This window comes from Silurus aristotelis (assembly GCF_946808225.1).
Source record: "Silurus aristotelis genome assembly, chromosome: 19".
In the NCBI taxonomy this organism is placed as follows: Eukaryota; Metazoa; Chordata; class Actinopteri; order Siluriformes; family Siluridae; genus Silurus; species Silurus aristotelis.
Genome location: NC_139592.1, coordinates 6,233,940 through 6,254,700, shown reverse-complemented (window position 1 = coordinate 6,254,700; position 20,761 = coordinate 6,233,940). Strand labels below are relative to the sequence as shown.

The 20,761-nt window shown below is 41.1% G+C and overlaps 1 protein-coding gene across 2 annotated transcripts in view; it reads right to left on the bottom strand.

Annotated features, from left to right (window-relative positions):
* The window catches only part of dip2ba (disco-interacting protein 2 homolog Ba), a 59,081-nt gene extending 38,891 nt beyond the window's left edge, over positions 1-20,190 (bottom strand). For both annotated transcript variants that reach the window (XM_083569751.1, XM_083569750.1), the window contains exons 1-2: positions 20,111-20,190; positions 19,870-19,955 (exon numbers count right to left, since the gene is read on the bottom strand). In XM_083569751.1, the coding sequence (XP_083425877.1) occupies positions 19,870-19,955; positions 20,111-20,163 (139 nt within the window). In that variant the 5' untranslated portion in view covers positions 20,164-20,190. The remainder of the gene's footprint in view (positions 1-19,869; positions 19,956-20,110) is intronic.
* Positions 20,191-20,761: the final 571 nt, after the last annotated feature.

Below are 20,761 nucleotides of genomic sequence, written 5' to 3'. Positions count from 1 at the left end.
TATTTCAACTATTATTAATCAGCTCATTTTATCCAAACACAAGCATGGCATGACCTGACCAGCCCTGGTATCCAGAACACAATCCTTCCTATTCAAACGACGCTGAACGAATAAACTTCATGAATAGATGTAAACACGCTGGTGAAACGATGATGTAATGATGCTTGAAAGTTCAGCTCTGTTCTGCTGCGTCGTTTTTTTTTCTTCTTTTTTATCTGCGAGAGAGATCGCAGTGCCACGATGAACCGTGAGCTCCCCGGGCAGGAAGTTAAAGTAGGTCATGTTCACCAGCGCTTGGCTGTGCTGCTCCAGTGTTTCACTTGTTTCTATTAGCGAGATGCTCCCACTGGGCTCCCGCCTCATTTAACCTGCCAAATAAGGACACACACTATGATTCAGGAAGCTCGCTCGCTCGCTCGCGCTCTCTCTCTCTCTCTCTCTCTCTCTCTCTCTCTCTCTCTCTCTCTCTCTCTCTCTCTCTCTCAATGTGACTCTGATAACAGAGTCGTGCTTAAAGTGTGTGGCTCAGAGTACTGCATGTGTGTGTGTGTAAGAAGACGACTATGAAAGCAAAAACATGAGTAATATCTGTTATGTGTTATATAAATGACAACATGAATCAGATAATGAAGTCATTCATATGAAAATCTCCATATATACAGATCGAATGAATGAATCTCTGAATCGGTTTCAGAGTGCGTGTTGAAATGGAAAAATGTGAATTCAGCCACATTTGACCTAAATACCAATGCTATATAATCACAAGGCATCCAAGAGGAGTTAGCAGTTTAAGAAAAAACACACATCTATGAGGACGCTGAAATACTTGTCATGTGGCCAAGACCAACAGATGAAAACCTACAGTAGTTTGTACTTCTGATTAATAGCTTTTTTTATTTTTGCAACACTTCTTTTTCAAATCATTGCTGTGAGAATACATATCGGAGCTGACGCGTAAGAGAGCATTTGGAGCAGGCGTGACCGTTATTTAAGGATTGAGAAACTCATCCTCAAAGCCATGACCAGGCCCTTGAGGGTTCTCTGGAGTGAACGAAGGTCATGCTGAACCCTTGTGGCCTCTGCGATCCCACCATATACACTCTCATGGGAAGAGGACGTATAGGGTTTGAACTCCTGGGAGGTTCTGATGAACACGCATACATGCGCACACACATGGCCAAGCCCAGCCCTTTTTCTGCCCTGAAGGCAAGCGATACTCTCAAGAGCAACACAGAGCATGAACACTGGAGTTAGCAGACAAACACACCCAGTGATGTAATGCTGTTTTGATGAAGCTCACTACAACGGATAAACTTTATAAACAAAATTATAATAATAAAAGAAAGAAGCATATAGTGAAAAAGAAACGCATTTGTTCAGATAAAACGATTGGTGTCATTTTGCTCGGGAAGAACCAACTTTAAAACATTTTCAGGGGTGTGTGTGAGAAAAACAAAGCCATGATACTACAAAGCAGAAGAATCCACAGTCGACCCAGACAGACTGAGCGTGCCTCTACTTCTTTTTCAAAAAGATCACTTTAATAATCGCTTGTACGAGATTCCCTCACGCTCTCATCCAATGAAATTGAGGCAAATGGACAAAAAAAATGGTCTTGATTGGAGGAACCTGAGGCTCAGGTTCAGACTGGACAACAGTCAAAAACTGACGCACGCAAAAAAATAAAATAATAAATAATCTTTTTACGTCATCAATCTGTGACACTTTCAAACTTGCGTCGTCTCGCTAATAATAGCTAGCAGCAAACAAAAACAATCTGTATGGTTATTTTTGTTCCTAACATGCCTTGATATGAAAAACTTCAATCACTCCTTTTCCCTCTATAAATCAGTTTCTCTTCTTGCTGTAGCGTCCACCTGACTCGTTTTCACATTTTCGCGCTAATTGCGTCATCGTTCCCGGCACCACCATTGGTTCCTGGTTTGACTGTTGTAAAAGAAGTCACGCTGCAGGAAAGAGTTTGAAATCTTCTGACACTGCTAGAATTTCATTCATTGGAGGGAAAACAAATGATCGCAACAACCATTAATCGGCTGTCGGTGAACAAAGCAGCGATCGAAGACTACAGATTTTAGTTTCGGATTATAGGAATCTTTTCTAAAATTTCTCTCACACGACATACTCGTGGCAAAAAAATGTAATCACACAGCGTGCACCTGGTTTTAGCGCACAGGTTTGCTCAGTGTCTCTCACACATCAATGAACTTCTCCTTGTAGTCACAGCATGCAACTGCTCATGCACACAAATGCACACGGACACTACGCTACAATCAGTTAGAGTCAGATACTGGATACAGATGCCACTGTGCAGTTATGAAGAGTGAATCACACATGCTAAACCTGACTGGTGGGTTCCCATGAAGCACTAAGGCAACACATTCGACACAGAGCACTCTCTCACACACACACCCACACACACATAGTCCTGACAGCAGATAAACAGTCAGTGCTAACAATAGCCAGGTGCTTCTGTTTAAAAACCGAGGCATGCCGACTCAGCACAGGAGCGTTATTTGCCTGTATACTGTGTCACTGCAGTGAGCTAATTAGCACATAGACTTGGAATGACTTCTGCAAACGTTTCCGTCAGAGCGGCTAAAGAGATCCACACCGCGTGCATCTCAGTCACGACTCAAGCCCATACCTGGGGGTCTGGAGTTCTGAGGAGTGTTGAATAAAGAGAATAAATGCTACACAAAACAACGCTGGCTGTTTTAAATGACTCTAGAAACCACTCTCTCTCTCACAAACAGAGTAAATACACACCACACAGCTTCGTACTATACAGCAAAGGTCAAGAACATGTGTAAATACGGTTTGATCTGGAAAAGCCAATTGTTTTAAATACTACCGCAAATATCTCAAAATAAATTGCTTTTCAACACAGCAGCTACACTAACCGAGCTAAAACAGGGTATTGCATCTAACACCATTTACATAAACATCCTGTTTACAAACTTTTCGCAACAGGGAAAGTAACTGTTCATAAATCAGGGTTTCTGCAGGTTTCACTGTCAAACGTTAGAATTTTTAAGACCATTAAGAATACAATTTGACCGTTATCACAACATTAAAAACACAAAAACAACTACGCTTGCAGCTTGGCCTTAACCAAACCCTAGATTCTTTTATTTATTTATTTATTTATTTATTTTTAAACCAAGTATCACTAAACTTGTACTTCCTCATAGATGAAAAATAAAATACGTTTTAGATCTGTGGTACAATCCGAAAGCAGAAAGCTGATTGGCTGTTGCATGCTGGTCTCATTTGAAGTCGGAATAAAAATAAATATATTTGGACTAGCGAAACAAAGACCACCACTACGGAAACTAACAAACAAACATTTGAAAGTGCTGCGGGAGCATTTCAATGAGCGTTAGAGATGGTGTTACATGGACATCGGAGAATTAAGACCTGTTAAAGAATTATTTAAGAGAATTTAAGACTTAAGGCCTAAAATATATACTTTTGATTGTTTATTAATAATTATTATTTTGATTAAGACATCGAATTGAAATGGAAATGTTTTCCCAGGACCAAGGTGCTACAGCAGACAACATAAATGTATTGCTGTGTAATAAGAAGAATAAAACACTGCAGGACATGATGATATACAGGAAGAACACTGAGTAATTTATCAATAAACCAGTTTAACAGTTTATAGATAGGTACATTTCGTGGAATGTCCAAAAGACAAATTTATGATCTATTATTATAGCTGCGAGTCATTTTTAATCTCAATCTCTTAATCTCACACTCTCTCTCTCTCCCTCTCCCTCCCTCTCCATGTGCTGTGTATAAACCTTTAGTTAAGAAACAGCACATTAACATATTGCAGGGTTATTACACATATTTCATTTCAAAATTCCACACTTTTTTAACTCAAGTGGGCAGACTTCCCTCAAGATTTCTAAAACCACATTTAAGAATAATGCTTTTAAATTCCAACTATAACATGCGTTACCTTACAGTCTCTGATGTATGTCAGAGTCAGAATCTGTAATGTTTTCCATGTATTTGGTTTTCGTTTAACACAAACAAATATATTTTTTCTCTGTTCTTTCTTCCAGCTTTTTGAAAACGCACGCGAAAGCAAATAAATTAAAAAAACGGTGCCTTTCGAAAACGATGACTCGTTTTTCGTCTTTGCTGCAACGTTTCAAAGAGCCGGAAAGTAAAAAAACGGCAGGCGGCAATGATGCGAATCGTTCAGTATGGGGATGTAAGCTTTTTCAAAAGGTTTCATCTTATGGAACATGATTAAAAACGAAAGTGTGGATGTGGAGCGTTTTTAGACGAAAAAGTTTTCAAATGTATCCGGATAAGTGTAGATTTAAATATAATTAAATTAAGAATTAGCAAAAAGAAAAAATAATCTCTCTCTCTCTCACACAATTTTATATATAATAATATATATATACCTCCTTCCTCAGCTCTTATCAGGTGCATTGCCAAATAACCCAACACTGACATTGCCATTCTTGTTTTCCAAATATATCGAACACCACAAATATTTGTGGTGTTCGATATATTTGGAAAACAAGAATGGCAACTCTGTCAAGCTGGACGAGTAATGAACAAAATGCTGGCGGTGAGAGAAATGCAAATAAGGCCCAGAGAGAAACGTCATTTGTCAGTGTTGGGTTATTTGGCAATGCACCTGATAAGAGCTGAGGAAGGAGGTGGAATATATGAGGGTTTTTTTTTCTCCAAGGCGTTTGTGCTGCTTGCAAGCAAAAACAGCAGGATCTGGAAATCAATCTGCTCGGTGTGATGTGATACTAACTCCAAGCACAGACAGCTGGAGGTTTTGGAAGGAAGGATGAGATGGATAGGAGCTCTGCTTTTAAGAATCTTTATTGTACTGTATTGTATTTTTTTTTTTTTTTATTAAAATAAATTTTTTGGACAAACTTGCTATCTGCCCTCTTCCACATACATGAGCTCAGAAATAGCCATAATTGGCTGCTTATGCTCTGGGGGAAAAAAAAAAAAAAAAAAAAGAGTAATGCAGTGTGAATTTCCTTCTATCCTTAAGCTTTTTTTCCACTTTAATAAACCAACGCAAGCGTACATTCATTCAAAAATGAAACGTGCACGAATGCCTGCCCATTTCCAAATAGCGCTTACACATAGTTTCCATTCTGAAGGCTTTTGGAAAACTCTCAGCAACTAAGTTATACAATGACATCATTTCAGGCTATAAAAGCAAAATTCATCATGGTCGAGGAAATCCCCATATTTCTGTGTTTACTCAGTAGATGAGGCAGATAAAATTGACATGTACACTGCATATGGCTGATGATTACTCGACTCAATGTCAAACAAGGGATTAGTGGAGCAGTCAAAGAATGACGCGTTCCCATCCGTTCGTATCCGCGTGGAGCACATGGAACAAGTCCAGGCGTGACTGGGGTGTGTTGCGCGGGGTCTGTAAGTAAACAGTGGGCGGAAGGAATGGAAATCGAGAGATAGCTATAATCTGGTTTGGGTTGCAAAACCGTTGCTTATATATCACACCTTCCCATGACGTCGCAGCTTTACAGCTCCTCCAGGACGGTGAGTCACCAGGGAACGCTTTCCCTGGTCTGATCCGGCGTTTAAAACAAAACACGATGACTATACAGGATATGACAAAAAGTTAAAGTGAAGCTCGCGTACCACTTCTTCTCGCCTTTTTTCTTTAGTAATCCCAGATTCCCTGTTTGCCGGAGAAAGGACACTCCTTAAACGCGCACGGGCGGTCTCTAAGGTTTGAAGTACAACACTCTAAAGCATATCCTAAACGCTTTTGTTCCTACATTCCTTAACGTTTCCATTAACAAATGTTTGGCCTCGCCGCTTTTGTAAGCCGAACGCTCTTTCAAATATCCCAATCCTTCTTTCTAATATGCACAATGTCGACGCTGGCTTTCAAAATTAGAACGGGACCAGCTGTCGTTAAAATACCTTAAGCCGTCCACACCCTGTCCAAACAATCGGCTCGCTAATAATCTGATCCAGCGAGCAGCTCGATGCCAGAGCACGTTCTCTGGAGTTGGAAGCGCAATAACAGCCAGCATCCGAACTCCAATTCTTACACGATCATCATTTCCATAGCAACGACTTACACTATATGAGCAAAAGCATTGGGACGCCTGACTTTTCTGACCGTATGTGGTTCTTCCTTAAACTACCACAAATTCTGAGGCGTACAGAAGGTCTTCGAATGTGGCAGCGTTACGTTTTCCCTTCACTTGAGACCCAAACCTGTTCCAACAGGACAATGCCCCATGGCACAAAGTAAGCTCCAGGAATATATAGTGTGCATGAGTTACAGGGGAAGATTTTGAGTGGCCTGCTATATTAAATCTCAGTTATGTTCAAAACGTCTAACCAATCGCAGAATGCAAAGACAAGGTTCGATTTTTTTTTCCGCAATAAATCCTAAATATCAATTACTGATTTTAATCGCACACAAGGCAACCCGCTTTTTCACATTGTTGTTTGAGCTTCAGACGTCTTAAACCACGGCAAATGAGTATCACATGTCTGAGTATACACTGAAAACTCTGTATAAAGTTGAACACAAATCATCCTAAGCAGGGCTGGAATGCGTTCCCTGTAACCCAGCATCACACACAGCTTTCAATTACATGGAAGCTGGAACAACATGTTTCTGTAAATGCGGTTCTTCAGTCCCAATTTACGTTTCAACACTGTCTTCATGCTCTTTCGAGGAAATGATCTATTTGTGAGGGGAGTTTTGTACATTCGCGCTGAAATTGAAGCGAGCGGATCTGGGAAACAAACAATTACATCGGCCTAACTGTTCCACTTGAGAGAAAATGAGGTTTAGACAGTGAGAGCTGGTTGAGTTGAAGTGCTGCAAGTCAGTCAATCTGACTAAAGAGGAAAAGGCAATAACATACGTTATGCGGCTGAAAAATACGTGTGTAAAAGTAGTTAGCTAGTCTGCGGCGCATACCCCGTCTACTTTTACACACGTTTTCTTCAGCGGGTTGCGGTTGCAGAAAAAAGTACTGCGAAATAATCTTTGTGTGAAACCATTAATCAAATCGCACACAATCTCTGAGTACAGTGGTATAAAATGTTAAAAAGGACTTATGCGACAGAACAGGGCTGAATAGTCTATAAAATATTGTACAGAAATAAAAAGGAAAAAACAAAAAAAACACAACCATGACACTGAAGAAAAAAAATCATTCACATTCAGTGTGTGTGGGATGTGATCTTGTGGGTTTAATGCACAAAAAGGGATACGGATTTTACTTTGCAAAATTGAGCAGTTAGGTTTGAGTGGTATATTGTGTAGAAATGAATATGATACATTGACATGAGGTCGTTTTGCTGCTGGAGCTTGAGAGCAGAATGGAAATCAGCTCATGTAGTGTTCTCAAGTAACCTGGCAAACAAGCCGAACATACCACCGTTTCTTTTCCCTCTGCCATTTCTTCCAGTGATTCGAGACATAGTCAAGAGATGATTCATTCCTGTCCTGATTTTTGTGGTGCTGGGCATCCATCCCATTTTGTGCTGCCCTTCCACCGTCCCACCCCCCCCCCCCCCCTCTCTCCCTCACACAAAACCTATACTAATCAGATAGGAGAGCAAAAAAAAACACCTTGTTTATAGGAGAGGTCAGGAAAGCAGCCAGCTCTGGTTTGACCGGACAGGAAAACCATTCACGATAATTAAAAAAAAAAAAGAAGAAAAAAAACACTCTTGGCAACCGTGGTGCACAGAAAAGCACTTCAGATAAAATGTTTAAGCTGCAACAGCAGAAGACCACATCCCATTCCAATCCTATTAGCCAAGAAAAGGAATCTGACTCACTGACTTTAGTTGCCTGGTTTAATGAATCTGGATTTCTCCTAGGACTTGGAGATTTCAGGGATAAAATTTGGTGTGAACAGAATAAATCCCTGGACTCAACTTGCCTCGTGTCAACAGTTCAGGCTAATGACGGTGGTGTAATTGTGTGGCGTATGCTCTAGACAAGCATAGTTTGCAGAGTATTTTTGCTAACCTGCTGCATTGTCTAGCAGTTGATCTCCTTTAATATAAAGCATAAACAGGAGATGGTAGATTAGTGGTTAAGGCATTGGACTTTGAAACCGTAGGTTGCGAGTTCAGCTAAGCCAGGCTGCCACTCTTGGGCCCTTAACCCCGTAGCTGCTCAGTTGTATGAATGAGATAAATGCAAGTCGCTCTGGATAAGGCTGTTTGCCAAATACCGTAAGTGAAAATACATAAACGTCGTTCCTTGAACCTGATCAGATCTAAAACCAATCATTAAATCACTGGGATGTGATAGAACGTGAACATCCAATCACATCATATAAATAAAGACCAGAATCCTAAAAGTATGAATTCCAAATGCATTCACAGCAAACGCCAAAAACGGAATATGGTAACTTGAGAGTGTATTGTGAAAATGTCTTCACAGCCCAATAATCAAGTGCTAAAAAAAAACATCCTGTGTTAGAGCAAGCAGAAAACCACAGATCTCACTACAATCTTAAGGACAACTGCTCAAGTCAAGATAACACACAAATTAGACCGCTTTAATGAGTCTAATGCGGTTACAAATTAGATTTTTTTGTGTTTGCATTTTCAGATATAGAGTCTGAAAGCCAATAAGATGAAGTGATTTCTCGAATTCCCTGCAGCTTCAACCTGACAGAACGTGAAACTTCAATACGACCCTGAATCTGGTGAGCAGTGGAGAACTGATAGTGTAGATAGAAGCCTTCACTGAGCCGTGTGCTTCATTAAGCAACAGCTCTGACACGGGAACTCTGAGGCAAGTCCCGCGGGATTAACCACACACACACGCACACAGTAAATAAACAGAGCAAGACAAGTGCAGAGCAAACTAGTTTTCTCGGTTTGCATGCGAGGAGCTTGTCCCTGGGGGAAAACCTTGAGTTTCAGAGTAGCTACAGAAGCTCAACCAGACATCATGACGAGGCCAGGAAGCATGAGAAACCTCAGATGCGATTTCTGGATCAACAGCATAAGGTTCATTTGACGATACCCCTCCCCCCGAAGTCCATTTCCTACTGTCCGGACCAAACAAGAACGAAATCCGCCACAATATTACAGGTGTGATATTAAAGCAGTTTCGTTCTCAGCTCGATTCCCTTCATGCGGGTATTTAAAAACCCTTACATGGTGTGTTCTTTGCAAGGCGAGCACGCACGTAGTCTTGATTCCTGATTTGAGGAAGGGAATTGAACCGGTTATTTGTGCACTTCACACTAGGCAAAAGCTCAACACACACCTTTTGAGACTGGATTGACCTGCAGTTAACACCAAATCCTATGCAGTTTCATTTCGTACCCGAACCAAACACCAAGTAGATCTCCAATTCCCATCGACAATCAAAGACCAGCTTCATGCAACACGTGGTGCAAAACTTTACACCTTTTTGAACCAATGCTCATATGCTCAGGATAACACAATCAAAGGAAATAGGTTGCCCATGTCCACATACCTGAGCTTACACACACACACACACACACACACACACACACACACACACACCTGTGACTGGCTACTATTACTGTACGAAAAGGAATCGAGTGAGTATGAGGTTGTGTCAAGTTTCGAGACTAGTCTTCTAACACCAACACGATGGCAGCAAAAGGCTGCATGCACAGTCACAGGGAGCACCCACCTTCAGAATGTCAGTGTGCCAAAAGATATCGTCCTGTGTACATCGGGAGCTGTGCAACTGGTGCTATTCTGACCACGTGCATTACCACATCTGCTATTCTGACCACGTGCATTACCACGTCTGCTATTCTGGCCATGTGTACACCCAGTCACCGAGCTCTCCTCACATGTGAGTTTACCCACCTTACTAACCTCTTCCCGAAGATGAAGATCCAGCTCAAAGGTCGGCGTTTTGACACTGCAATGTCAAGAAGGTGCTCGCCACGCTTCAAAATGAAGACTCCAGAAGTTGCAGGAACGCTGGGAGCGCCGTATTGCTTTAGTCAGGGGAATATTATGAAAGGTGATAGCGTGTAAACGAAGATTTAAAAAACAGTTTCTTGTAAACAGGGCTAGTCTCAAAACACCTCATATGTAACCTGATGTGGGAGTTTCCAAACACATGACATAAGAACTAATTAACAAACGAAGGGGATTTACAGATTGCTTTGAAAACATATTTTTAAATCCTTTAGTATTAATCGATTGTTTCAATAAGAAAGACAATAGACAAGTTACTACGCATTACCCTTCCCGATTTTCATTTTCAAAACTTTAGCCTCTTGAATGGACAACAAATAAGACGTATCCAGAAAAGGACAAGAAATGAATGTCATTATGCACCATTAGTTTACTAAAACCCGATCTGTTTACACCAGAAGCACCAGTTTGAAAGTTTAATAATTTTTGCAAAAATATGGCGAAACTTATATGGCTCTCTCCAACTGCCTCAAACATGCTTAACACGACGCATCATGAAACAGGAAGTCGTGTTAGCTAACAGATTAGCGTTCCCGTTTGGGGAATAAACGCTACACGCAGCTCAAGAATCATCCGGTTGATGATACGGCATGTGGTTTGCGTTTTTCCTACCGTTTCCGCCGTCCCGCAACAACGAGAACAAAACAATGACGATTTTAAATGTACATTTCCTACTAGTCGGAATGACGTTTGCGTTCAAGTTGGCGGGGATCCAGCCGTCTCTCTTCACTTCAGCAATCTGAGCCTTTCACTGAGCTTGGGCTTTTTGTAATGGATACGCTTTAATTTTTTGAAAGCGAGTTTGTTCATAACCTGAGGGAACATCCAGCGACTGAACATGGTATTCGTTTTAATTTGGATATTAAATCGAGCTACCAGTCGGGCTGAAGGAGGCATCCTGTGTATGGTGTCAAATGGTGTTTTGTATTCACTGGTAAGGAACAGCCACTTCCTGTGCTCGTAAAAATTTGAAAATGGTCTATACAGTCGTATATAACAATCGGGCATTTTAAGTGCGTCCTTAAATCTTGAGTTGCTACCATGATGACAAAATGGCACCACCCTCATGCCCTGTATTTTTGTTTACAGACTAACAGTATTCAAACTCAAACAGAAGCCGATTTTGCACTGGAAAGTGTTTAATCCGAGGGAAGCTACACTAACTTACTTTTCACAGACTCTTAGAGCACCCGGTACACACCTTGTAAAGACAGCGTTGCGTTTAATGAAACAGTGTTAATAATTCAGGTTTGCCTCAGCAGGAGCTTGGAGTGGAAAGAGAAGCAGCATTAACTATTCACACGCCAAAAGCCGCACAGATATGCTCGTTACATAAGCCGCGCTGGGGGAGAAGACCCACCGGGCCCGGGACAGAGGTCTCACGGCTTCTTTGTTGGAGCAAATGACAATCTGTGAGCTTGGACATCTGATCATCGTCCATCTGTCTGAATTTACCATGTGCATTATTAGGCATGGAAAGAAAAAAGAAAGAAAGAAAGGGGGGGCATCCCGTGGGATCGAAACGTATGCTAAAGGTCTCACACCCCAGTTGCCCCAGGTCTGTACAAATCCCAGTATCGAGTTAAAAATTCTAAATAGGCGGTACAACGCCATACATATTATGATATAAATACAATTGATGGAATTGGTTAAGGCTCTAAAAATTCGATATGTTCTTTACCACTGTTTTGATCACACACACTCCTGATGGCATGTGATTTTGAATTTCTACTGACTCACAAGACCCAGACTCATGAAGTTGCAGGTCAGAGTGCATCTAGATGAAGTAAATGTGCCACAAAGCAGAAGTAAGCAATAATGGAGACACACGTCTCGATTTATTTCTGCGCTTGGTATAAACATCGCTCTGAATGAGAAAAGCTGAAGTGAGAAGCTTTCAGGTGTCTCCTGTATCATGCGGAAAATCAGTCAAAAATTGGAAATGCTACGCTTTAAATCATAAAATGCCGGCACCGCTGACGAATGTGTGCACACAAAGCAGATACTTTTTTTCTGGGGGCTCATAAGCCACACCCACTTCAGCTTTCTATCAGAATAAATATATAGCAATTTGGAAATTAAAACAAATACATATACGGACATCAGCAGTAGCACTGTGGCGTTGCCTGGCGGGGAAAAGTCAGAGAGATTAAACATTTGCGCTTCTTTTTCTTCCTCCTTAGTTCATATTAAATAAACACACACTTGCATTGTATCTCTATCAGATATTTGACACCAGATGCCAGTGGATGTTTCAAATACTCACGCCGGCGGCTTTAAACGGACCACCGCTCACGACAGGATCGAGGAAGTATCACGCATTACAGACAGTGCCAGTCAAAAGTAAGGAAAAATTAGTTTTTGACTTGGAAAAAGGCATAAACACAGAAGAATTGGACAGTGAATGAGGAGTCGTCCAGATTTTAGATTTTTAGCTCGAATGTCAGGTGTAGAACAGGAGAGATGTTGGCAGACTGCCTTACACACAGTCAAAGTTAGAGATGGAAGTTTAATGGGTTGGAGATGTTTTGGAGCAGGGAAGGTTGGATACTTATTCCAGGTGAAGGAAACCAACATGGCTACCATTCCATACTTCAACACTATGTAATTCAATCCGAACTGCGGCTAATTGAAACCAACTTGCAACAAGACAATGAGCCGAAGTATACGTCCAAGCTCTCTGTAAATGTTACTTCGAGAGCAGACAGCCGGCTGGAGTGTCTCTCATCTATCATGGAATGGGCTGCCCAGTGACCGTGCCTAAATATCATTGAACTGCTCTGGGATGAACTGGATCGCATTGTCAGAAAGAACTATCCAAACAGTGAAGAACACTTTTGGTGAATTTTACAAGAAGCATGGCAAAGTATTTCAGCTGAATGTTCAGAGAAATTAAACATCTGGATGCCAAGAGTGTGTAAAGTTGCTATTCATGCTACGGGAGAATTTGTGATTGTGAATAAAAGTTGAACATCTGGACATTTATAGATTTCTCTTTTTAGTGTATATATAAATACACACACACACACACACACACACACACACACACACACACACACACACACACACACACACACACACAGAAAGCAAAAGAGAGGTAATGTTTTGTTACAACATGACCAGAATGGTGTTCACACACTGTTAAATGCAGCAGATTTAAGTGCAGCTCTCAGAAATTGGAGCGAGACGACATCAAATATAGCTCGAAATCAACCAAGCAATCAAGAACGCAAAACTAAATTCCATTCTACTTCGGAGGAAAAAAACAGCTAAATCAAGTTTCAAAACTGGGCTTAAAACCCCTCCGGGATATGAAGCTGCCGTACCGTGTTTCAGATTGCCATGGGCACGTCAGAACAGACAGAAACGAGATTCATAACACACTGGCCTGCATGAGAAATTACTTTTTTAATACCTGGAGGCTGAAGTAGTTATTACCGTGTCATAAAAACGTCCTCCAAACAAACCCCGGCCTTATTAAAAAGAGGGAACTGCGACAGGCACATCAGACTCCTGCACGCAAACAGTTCCAGACGCACAATGATGGCCGTATTTAACACAAACAGGATGTTACACATATAGAAGGAACAATGGCTTCCGCAATTTTACTTTAGATCTGACCTGCTGGCCGAAGTTGAACAGCCAGAGATTGACTTTCCACTGCTCTTTGGAAGTGAGGATCCTGTACTACGTGTTTTTATCGTGCACTTCCTTTGACCGATCTTTGCATAATATTTGTGGTGAGCACAATACGCCATTTCTATCCGTACTGCGCTTGTCTCGGCCTGGATATTCCCCGTCCTACATAAATAACTGACCATCATCATCGCCAAACTCCATCTCCAGCCCAATCAATACACACAAATAAGCTCTATATTACTGCAACCACTCAAAGCCACTCAGGACTCAATGCACTACAGACTTTCTCAAACGGACATCTGCTGCAGTTATATTTATAGTCCTGCACAAAACCTGTATCCAATGAGTAAAGTCATTCAACCAGACATGTTTTTCGTTTATTCTAGAGGAAAATCTGAGCTACTTATTACAGCTTAGCTGCTCTGCCTGCTTGGGATAAAGAGCCAAATCTGTGATTAACCTCCTCCCCTACGTTCACACTCCTAAGCATTAATTTGACAGACGCCTGTTAATTGTCTGTGCAGCGTCATGACACCAAACCGTGATTCCAGTGACCGTAAGGTGCGACGATTCTCTCTGTGTTATGAAAACTAGTCAGGACGCATTATGAAGCTACAGTTCAGGTACCCACAATCCCCTACTCCCAATTTCCTAGTTACTATTCAACACACAAGGACGTCGATTCTTGATTTTAACATTTCTTTGTACGGTATTCCTTTTATAAAAATAAAAAAAAGCAACACTGATGTGTAGTTATTATAGTATATACAGCTGCATGTATAGTTTTTGGTAGTTTCTTGGGTTTTTTTTCCTTTTTTTTTTAATTAACGCTTCAATGAAAGCCAGATTTGGTTAGAGAAATATAAAACTAAAGATGTTTAAGATTAATTTTTTCTAAAGACCTCAGGACAAAATTTTTATTTATCTCATAAAACCTTTCAAAATGTATCAAAGGTGGTAGAAGGAATTACAGTCCAGCAAAATATGTTTCATGGATTCTGACAAAATGGACATTTTGGGGAATTTTCTCCTGATTTGATCTCTCTGAAAACTTGCTGGAAAACTTTTTGGAAAGATCCCTCTGCTGACTCTCCATTGTTCTAATGCAGAGGATGAAGATCTGAATATAAATCACAGAAGCCGTCAATCATGTAACACTGTATTTGGCGTCAACCGATACACCACACTTTTCTCAGAGATGTCCTCGGGAACTTCCTTGTGGTGTAGGTTACATCTCATGATCACCCCTAAAGTCTTTCCGTCTTTTTCTCCCTCACACACACACACACACACACACACACACACACACACACACACACACACACACACAGACAGAAGCTGTGTTCGAACCCCGCCTGCTCAGAGCAGCCCATTTCAGTCTACAAAGCTCTCAGTTGAAAGGCCTAAATGCCAAAGCAGCTCCTAGTCACCGTGCTCCTGATCAGCTCAATGGTCCCCTTTGTGTCCCAGCGGTCACTGGTGGCTCGCAGAATCGCCTCGTTCTTCAAGCGGCAGCTTGGCCGTCCTCTCTTCTCCTCCGAGCAACCCGAGCCGAGCGCATTAACGCAGGGCATTTCCGCTCGCCGCGTTCGAGACAGCCTTCAGCGGAAAAATCATAGACGGGTCAAGAATGGTGAGATGGAAAGCAGATTTGGCGATATGAAAAAGCCTCTGCGACGCTCGATGGCTAAGCTGAACACTGAGCGTCTGTTTGATGATGGGAAGACATCAAGAGACAATAACACAAACACTTCTGCATCAAACAAGCACAAACAGTTGAGGCGAAAGCCACAAAAACACGATTACAGTACACTGTAACGTGTAGAATGCACAATTATTTCATTAAGCAGTTATGTACAGCAGAATTATGTAGGTGAATCTTTGACAAAAAAAAAAAAGCCGAAGTTAAGAACATTCTAATCAACGGTGAGCTGCAAACTTTGTGGCAACAGTTTGTAGAAGAACCACAAACCTTCACCCATACAGTACACTGCACAGATGTCTCCATCCTCTGAATACGTTACTGTCTTACGGGGTGTGGCTTCCTCCAAATCAACCACATCCAAAAGGGCTTAAAGAGGTGAAGGACCTATAAACAACAGATTTTCGAGCGACTTGTAAATAAAGGCGTGAACCTCCCCGTCATCAAAACACCAGCTGAGGAAAAATCGTTTAGAGGAACAGTGTTTGTCGCTTCGGCACGGTTCCAGAGACGTGTCGAGTCGATGCCAAGGCACACTGAAAGTTTTATATTCGGGAGCACGATGTTAGGGTGGGATTTCTAAGCTTGTTTCTAAGCCCCCCTGAGTTATTGTAATAGCATACACCAGGGGTCCCCCAAACATTTTTCTGTGAGGTCCACATAATTTTTCCCTTTTTCAATGTGGAGCCGGAGTCGGCCTGTCACAGAAAATGACTGAGTGACTAGCAGCACTATTGTGGAGATTTTATTAGGATTTTAAATGTATTTATTATGCCTCTTAATACTGGATAAATGTATTTTGTTACGCACTGCACAGAGAAATGAGCAGTACTTTTTAAGAGGTATATAGCATATTAAAAGAGCAATTTTGCTAGCAATGACATTTTAGATTTTATATCATATTCACTGCAATTAAAATCAAAACATTTACTTACATATGTATTTGGTTGGTGGGTGATGTTCATAACTAGAGGTCGACCCATAAAAAATTTTTACTGCTACCGATAGCTCGTTTGGATCGCACTTGTTGATAACCAATTAATCAACGGAGGTTTTAAAATGGATACTGGATTTAAAAAATTTAACATGTAAAATAGTACACATGTATTTATTTTATAAATATGACATAATTAACCGATTATAAAGTATAAATACAGCGCTCTCCGTGCAGCACACTGTCTCACGTGTAAAAAAAAAACAAAAAAAAGGCACACAGAGTCAGTGATTCACTTCTAGAGGCTGGTCTCGTAATGACAGCGGACCGGAAGCCGTCAGTATGGATTTTTTTCTGATAGTTTCCGCAATCAACTATCGGTGCCTCGTCCTCTATTAATAACTATGAGAAATTTTTGTTTGGATGCCAACCTTTATTATCAAATACAGATATACTATGATAGATTTATTATGATAAACATATATTTAAATTACATGTTCATAATAAGTCATTGCTCAGTGGGCCAAATAAATCCCAATTAAAGCATAGTGACAATCAAGGAGATGTTGCTGTTAAAATCCTGATAGCAATACCCTGAAAATAACAACATGCAAAGTTTAAGCAATGATTAAATTAAAACACACACCTGACTGTTCAAATTCAGCACATACTGAATAAAAATGCAATTTTCTTCCCCCTAAACACACACGCCATGTTCTGACTAACTCCATAACCTTGTAATGGGAAAGAAAAGTGGATAGGCTACAGCAGTGCATGCTGGGATTAGCCAATTAATTCATTAAACACAGGCACTCAACAAGTACGAAGGATTTCAGTTAGAGATGTGACTGCGAATGTTGTGAACGGTGCAGTATTGCAGAGGCGATGCCTCACGTGTTGACATGCTGCACTTTCACACCGCCTAACCAGGAACTGTCTGACTTTATAGGCACGCAGTAAACAAGACGCCGATTTAACCGCTGTGGAATTTTCCAGAAATCAACAGATCGAATAAAGCTCTGCAGGTGAGTGCTGAAAAGGTGTTTTTCTTTTTTTTTTTTTGCGAGATGTGATCTTTTACACGAGCGACAGAATGATCTAATGACGAACACTGGCAGCTTCAGTCTGGAGAAAAAGCCAATCGGGCAGGCTGGGATTAATCTGTAGAGGTTCGTCCATCCTTCTAAACCCGATGTCATGAGGTTTGTTAAGTTGCATGCCGAGACATTAAACAGATTTTACAGTGGAAATAATCACTGAAGTAAACGAGATGATAATCCAGTTTCTTTTGAAAACTAATAAAACCCCACTGATAATGTCCCTGCTGTAAAATGTCAACTTCCCCTTATTTCCCCTTCTCCACATGGAGAACCGTTCCTAGTTAATATTTATTTAGGATGTTTCATGGATGCAAATTTCACTTCCTTTTTTTTAACAGCTGATATCCACGGTGTTTGCGGTTTAAAACAGAAGTCTAAATACAGCAAAAGCCACAAAAATCGCCAAAAAAATCCACACGTGTTTTGACAAAAAAAAAAATTATTAATAAAAGCACTGAGTCACGGCTCTGTAAACAACTTCATCCCGGGAGAGAATGACGTTAGCCGTGTACTGATCTCCATTTTTCTATTTACACATCCCTGATACGGAAATTAGCCGAGACAACTTTCAAGTTTTGCACAAACTCGTGAGGCGTGACTGCAGTGTGCTTTAAAACATGTTGCATCCTGTGGTGTGTGTCAGTAGCCCGAAACATTTGCCAACTCTAAACCTCTATCCCTTTTTCCATGTGAGAATCAGGCTCTGCTCGCAAACTCGTATTACTTCAAATGGAGGTGAAGGATTTTCAAAACTGATTTTGAATAAACGTTTCATTTTTATGCTCTCTGACTGGAAGGAAAGCGACACCCTCAAATGTCAATCAAAGCAACATTAACCAATCCTGACATCTGTGAGCTCATGTATGTAAAAGAGGGCAGACAGCACTTCTATTAGACACTGTTCCTTTGCCTTGTGTGGGGGAAATAAATTAGCCAAGCACATCTACTGGGCACCGACTAAATGATAATAAAAACATGTCTGGAACCAACCATAATGGGAAATATAACTGGAAAATATTCTTCAATATCCTCAAGAATATTTAGAATGCAAGGACTACAGAACCTGGTTATTTTCTTGAATCTATCAATAGAACATTATTGTACAGTGTCATACAATTTGCCCAAAATTATAGCTGTTCGTCTCGGACGCTGTGCCAAGTGAAGTGACGGTCTTCAGTCAGGATTCGGATTCTTTAATGCGTCTCGCACGTTTTTTAAGGAGCACCTGCGAGAGCCAGACGTCAATCTGATGACCAATCGGTCTCTTTTAGCTCGACCATACGGTGCGGTGTTTACAGGCTTTTACAGCCCGTCTCCTTACAGTTGCCATGGCTGCTTCTTTTCCCATAGGTGTGACAACACACCGCTTCGGACCGTAACCTACACACCGACTGGTGCCAGTTGTGTAACAGTATTACTCAGCTGAGTCCACGCAGACGTCCCACTGTCCCCCCACACACACCCTAACTCTCCGTTTCTCTTTCTGAAGGCACAGGCATCTTAAATCTATTGTACTGCAAGTAGGGACTGAGCTGGGAAGCACAGCCCTTCGAAAGCCTGCACACACAAGTGCACCAACACACACACCTGACAACAAGGTCTATTGTGCTTCCTGTCGAATTGCTGGTGGTTTTATTTGTTGTTGTTTTTGCATGCTGGTGTTTTAAGCCCGTTTGAACTCAATGACACTCCAAGAATGGATGAAGCGAAGATGATGATCTGTCACATATTTGACAGCATTTTTCGTGATATTCCTAAAATATGAGACACAAAGCCATGAAGCTCTTTCTCTCTCTCTCTCTCTCACACACACACACACACACACACACACAGAGCACGAACAGCTGAGCTCAAGCTGAAGGGCAGGCAGTTGACTCGAGCCTGAACACATCTTTTTCTTGATATATAATCTTTGAAATAACCATTAAGACACCATCATCTCCACCATGACCATGTGTGTTACAGGGGGGGTTTATTAGAAGTTATTAACCATCTGCCTGGGAAGAAAGCTGAAGGAGCTTGAAGGAGACTCCAGTCGCTTTGTGTCGCGTGAGTCACGGATCTCGCAGTCACGTCTTCTACACAGAGAACTTGAATTTCCCATGAAGGCATTTATACCGAGTCATGTCCAGACAGGACCCAATCAACCTTAATGAATACATGAAAACTTGTTTTTCGATCAGAGGTTTCAAGGGGAAAAGGTATCATTTAACTAACACACACACACACACACCTCTGTAAAGAGAGAAGTCTAATGAATTAACACCTGGCTGCTTTTGTTTATGAATTTCCTTTCATAAATTACGACAGTTTTACGATAGTTTTTTGTGCCCCCAAAGTTAAAATCCCAAACGGCTCCCTCTCAAGCGCGTAGTAAACTACCCAGGGCGCACGACTCACCACCAACCCCCTTAAAATAGTGCACAAGGAGAGTGAGCGAGACGCCGTTTGGGATCAAACCGCCCAATTCCCAATCTCCCACCGTGTACCTTCGGAAAGCTCGAGTTCCAACTCCGCCAGCTGGTCCTTCACCTCTTTGGGTAAAGCCGCCAGATCCGCACCGCGGTCCGCCATGCTGCGAAAATATGACTGTCAAGTCCTTGTAGTTGGTTTTTTTTTTTCTTTTGTTTTGTCTTCTCTTTATTAACTTCTGTCACAGGCGTCGTCGGTTCAAGAAAAAAGAAAGAAAGTAAGAAAAAAAATCATTTTTTCCCGAGTCACGACACGAACCATGTATTGAGCCGCGAGCGACACTCCATCCGAACAACCGCTCCCTCCGCCATAGTGGGGCAACTCACCGCCAAGTGGTCACGTGTACACGGCGTACAATGTAGTTAGGGCGCCCTTGCCACCCTTATCCCCGCCTACCCTACAGACACGCCCTCTTCGAATCTTTACTGCGTTGTGATTGGCCAGCATTCAAGAACTATCCTGGCCGTGTTTCAGCGCCACCTAGTGGGCAAACTAAGGTAAACGCAATGCCACGTCTTTGAATCCTTTCAGGCGCACACACGTGAACACGTTTGGTCGATTTAAGGTTATTTTCTTTGTTTTGTCAATTATAATCATAGATATTATAAAATTGATCGTAAATATAATTAGAATATAATTAAATGTATCCGAAATTACATATAAACTATTGTTACAGCCAAATCCAATATACTTGAGAATAATTTAAACTCTGAATAATTGTTTTTTATTAACTTTCTATCTTATCTACATTAAAATTAATAACGAAAACTATACTCCTAATACCAAATGAATCTATTTTGGTTTACTTAGCTTTTTTAGCCTTTTTATTTGAACCGTCCACTTATATTTTAATAGAAATTATATTTAGGCACCCACATTACTTTTTCAAGTAAAAAAAAAAAAAAAAAA